General features: G+C 46.6%; 1 protein-coding gene across 1 annotated transcript; it reads right to left on the bottom strand.

Annotated features, from left to right (window-relative positions):
- Positions 1-1,409: 1,409 nt before the first annotated feature.
- On the bottom strand, positions 1,410-4,330 carry EGR1 (early growth response 1). The gene is made up of 2 exons (XM_010719204.3): positions 4,076-4,330; positions 1,410-3,754 (listed from the first exon to the last, which is right to left on the bottom strand). The coding sequence occupies exons 1-2, from the start codon at positions 4,308-4,310 to the stop codon at positions 2,457-2,459; spliced, it is 1,533 nt and encodes a 510-aa protein (XP_010717506.1). The 5' UTR covers positions 4,311-4,330; the 3' UTR covers positions 1,410-2,456.
- Between the last annotated feature and the right edge of the window lie 6 nt (positions 4,331-4,336).

Here is a 4,336-nt window from a genome sequence, read left to right as displayed (position 1 = left end):
AGCTGGGCTACTGCCAGTGATGACGCACGCTGTTGTTTTTTTCTGTCACTAATAATCACAGATGAAGCTAGTCACAAATCACAAACCGCTGAGGTTTAAATCAGCCAAACGAATTTTCTGACAGCGGCCTGAAAAGAGGGCCTGTGCTGCTCCTAGTGCGCTTCTTGTCCAGCTCCAGACTATATTTGCTCAGAAGGAGAGAAGTCTCCCAGCCGCTGGCAATGCCCGTTGCTTCCCTGGGAACAGTCTCCTTGGGAGAGATTTCTAGCGGTGCTGTGGCCTCCTCAAAAGAAAATTCTCGTGCTCCCAATAAAACTAGGGAGTAAACTTCTTAAGACTTGTCCTCTTCAGACCAGCATGAAGCAAGAGGACTTCACAGAATAAGCACAGAAACCCCGAAATCTACTTTCCTGTTACTGGACAAAGGCCACAAAAAGACCAGGTACAGAAGGCCATGTGTTTTCTTTCATTCCTGTCATGCATGTGGATGGACAATTCAAAGCGAAAGTTGCCACAGTTTAGAGCAAAATCTAAGGGCTGCATTCAAAAGGAACTATCCAGGGAATTCAGCTTGTTGTACTTCTGAGCCTGTGGACTTGACTTTGGCTAGTATTAGGGTGTGCCATCTCCTACAGAAACTGCTTCCCATTGAACATTATGCCAGATATAGGCATCAACTCCTGTATTTGCTTCTCAGTGCCTCACAACTCTAGCTATCAAGTAGTTTGTAAAGAACCTACCTGGAAGGACTGACACTAGAACCCTTCTCTAGATCTGCACTGCTACTTCTCACAGCTGCAAACTCCTCTGAATTCACTCTATAGAGAGTTTGTGCACTCTGAAATATATTTTAAGCCATCAAATAAAGATGCATTTTCCTTCTCCAAACACTAAAACATATGTACTACAGGCCATTGGGCACATGCACTTCTTATCCCCTTATGCTATGTACCAGAAGAAGCTATGACAATTCTCATCTCCCTCCTTGCATCCATCAGCCACGTGTACTGTGCTTATTTTATTTTCAGCCTGGAAACTATGCTATTGCCTTGACATCCCCTTTTCACTACCCAGTAAGGTCTTTGCATATTTGAGATTCTGACTTTTAAGCCTCACCTTCAGCACTGGGAGCATTGTTTTTCTTTCTGTGATAAGCTCACATGCTTCCAGAGAAGCCAGAAAACAGGAATTGTGATTACTTCTGAATAGTAGATGATGCAACCAATTCAAGGGCATTTGCTGTATCCACACCTTTGACAGCACTCCTGGATACAGGAGTGACTGATACTCCTTCCTTTCTTCGTGCAGGTACTTCTCCAGAAAACAAATAGCACCCGTTACTTCCTAGCAGTCAGGTTTGCTGCAGTAGGCTTCTTATGTGGCAGCTTAAAGGAAAATGTGAAAACTTACATGATTTGATTTTGTTTTTTTATTACATTTTCTGAAGGGTATTGGTACACCAAATATCCCATTGGCAGGAAAGCGCATTCAATGTATTTAGAAGCCAAACAGTCACTTTCATTTTAACAAACACAATTACAAAGTAAAAATAAATCACAAAATAATGAACTGCATGTTCATAACATACAAAAAATTGCTGCCTACTCAGTAGGTAACTACAACATTCCAACTCCTGAATATATGTACTTATAAATTTACATTTTTGTAACAAAAATAGACTTTGAGAAGTGGGGTTTTGTTGTTGCTGTTGTTGTTTTTTTTAATTTGTTTCTTATTTGTTTATGTGGGGTTTTTTGCTTACATTCTGTCTCCCAGGGCATACTAGTGCTCCCTTCCCCATCCATTCCCTGCTTTCTCTTACATTCTTTGCATAACATCCCTTTTGCTTTAAGGCAAGATGCAAAGCATCTATTCACACAAATGCATGACATCAGCAAGGCTTCACAAAAAGGCACCAAGACTTGTAACTTTAAAAACAAAACTTCTGCCACATTTGAGTGTCATATCAGGTGATTTTTACATAACATCACTCTTACATGCTCAAATACAGTAAGTGCTGTACCCAAAGAAGTTTTAAACTCGTTACAGCATTGCCACTAAAATAGAATTAACATTTACAAAATATGGCCCTGCAAACTCCAAATAATACAACATGGATATGCAAAACTTTTTCAACATCAACAGTACCTAAAGGAAAGCAAAACCATGGCACACATACAATTTACATCAGCTATGTGCTTAATTAAAGGTCCTTTCCTCCTAATAAAATACTATTGTTTGTTTATGGGGAAAATTATACTGAACTTATATCCACAGTCCATGCAAATTAAGTTAATCAACAGTGGTGGAAAACTTAAACAGCAGTTTTTCAGGCAGCTGAATTTTAAAGAAATATTAGATAGCCTTGCAACATACAGTGTTGAGGGAGTAACTGAAGACTCCATGTCTCATAGTACCAGTGGAAGAGGTGAATGCTCCTGTTCCAGAAGGTAATCTTAGCAAATCTCAATTGTCCTTGGAGAAAAGGTTGATGTCATGTCTGAAAGTGCTGAAGTCACCTGTGAGCTGAAATTATTGGTAACCCCAGGAGATGGGAAGGAAGTGGCCACTTGGGTCTGAAAAGTGGCAGTGACAGAGGGGTAAGTGGTTGCTACAGATGGGGATGGGAATGCCGTGTGTGCAGGGGAGGGATAGGAAGAGGAAGCAGGGGAGGAATACACTGTGCGCACTGGTGAGGGGTAAGTGGTGGCTATGGAGGAAGAGTAGGATGTAGCCACAGAGGATGAGTAGGCAGCAACAGGGGAAGAAGTAGTTGAGACTGAAGCTGCCTTTTCCACTTTCTTGTCCTTCTGCCTAAGATGGATTTTAGTGTGTCTCTTCCTCTCATCACTTCTGGCAAACTTTCTGCCACAAATGTCACATGCAAATGGCTTCTCTCCTGTGTGTGTGCGGATGTGTGTGGTCAAGTGGTCACTCCTGCTGAAGTTCCGCATGCAAATGCGGCATTGGAAAGGTTTCTGTCCAGTGTGGATGCGAATGTGACGAGTTAGTTCATCAGACCGTGAAAATCGCCGGTCGCAGGACTCCACTGGGCAAGCATAGGGCCGTTCATGAGGAGGTGTCTTGCTGGGACGATTAGGGTATTTCCTCATCCTGCTGGGCTTGATTAGCTGGGACTGATAGTTAGTGTTGAGGGTCTTCAACTCCTGAGAGCCAGTCTGTGTGGCAAATGCCTTGATAGTGGACAGCGGTGTGAGGGAAGGCTGCTGTGCTCTGGTCTCAAGGGCTGAGAAGGGCTTCTGATCAGCTGAGATAAGGTTGAGCTCACTCTGTTGCTGCGAGAACAGGTAATCCGGGATCATTGGCACCTGGAAGTTGGTTTTAGCAGTCGGATAAGCTGGAGGTGGATACTGGATGGGGACTCCAGAGGGGTTGGGAAAGGACTGGGTCTGTGGTTCAGGGAAAATATCAGAGCTGGAAGTGGGGAAAGTTGGTGCAGCCGAATAAATTGGACTGTTCTCACTGGCTTGGACAGAACAGCTCAGGGGGGTACTCTGCGAAGAGGAGGGCGATGATGAAGAAGGTGTAGAGGTGGGAGGTGCATTAGCCATGCTCACCAGCCCACTGACAAGGCTGAAGAGGGGCTCTGGCCATAAGGAGTTGCTACTGTTTGGGGCTGGCTCTAGGGAGAAGCGCCCCGTGTAGGTAATTGGTGGTAGCCGTGTTGTTTGGTTGGAATAGCTGGTTTCTGGCATGGTTTTCTCGTTGTTCAGGGAGATCTCAGGGAAAGTGTCTGAAAATAGAAGAGAAGTGATTACTTCTAGCAGCCACTGCAGCTCTAGAGCTGCTGTCAGTGCTTCACGAGCCATCCCCACGCAGTGCAGCCCCAGATCTTTGCTTCTGGTTAATTAATAATTGAGTGCAACATATTGCAGCGCCGCTGGCAGGTCTCCAGCAGCAACGAGCCCAGAGCCGCTGACGCACAACATAGGAGATATCCCCGCGCAGCCGCCGGGTCAGAGGCATCGCTGCGTCTCGGAGCTCCCGTGGGCGCTGCCGCCTCCGCGGTTGACCAGGACTCCCCTGCCCGCCCGGGCGAGGCCATCGCGCTTACCTGCCGCGAGGTGCTCAAAGTGTTGCTCGCCGGGCTCCCCGGCCACGCCGAAGCCCGCACTCTCAGGCGCCCCGGAAGGCGCAAGAAACTGCTGTCCCCCGCCACTGAGCAGCATCATCTCCTCCAGTTTGGGATAGTGGCCGTCCATGGCGGGAGGCGAGTGCGGAAAGACGCCGAAGGGGTCGGAGATCTGCAGCGAGGGCAGGAGCTGCATCTCTGCCTTGGCCGCAGCCATGAGGGAGCCGGGGTCGGGCGCTGACG

The sequence above is a fragment of the Meleagris gallopavo genome, chromosome 15 (genome assembly GCF_000146605.3).
Source record: "Meleagris gallopavo isolate NT-WF06-2002-E0010 breed Aviagen turkey brand Nicholas breeding stock chromosome 15, Turkey_5.1, whole genome shotgun sequence".
Classification (NCBI taxonomy): Eukaryota; Metazoa; Chordata; class Aves; order Galliformes; family Phasianidae; genus Meleagris; species Meleagris gallopavo.
Note: the sequence above shows the minus strand (reverse complement) of the source record. Positions and strands in the feature narration are given on the sequence as shown.

Bases quoted from the DNA above. Each gene is read 5' to 3' on its own strand.
- EGR1 (XM_010719204.3), bottom strand. From the start codon at position 4,310: ATGGCTGCGGCCAAGGCAGAGATGCAGCTCCTGCCCTCGCTGCAGATC. The intron at 3,755-4,075 runs GTAAGCGCGATG...TTCTATTTTCAG, and splicing joins CTTTGAGCACCTCGCGGCAG to ACACTTTCCCTGAGATCTCC.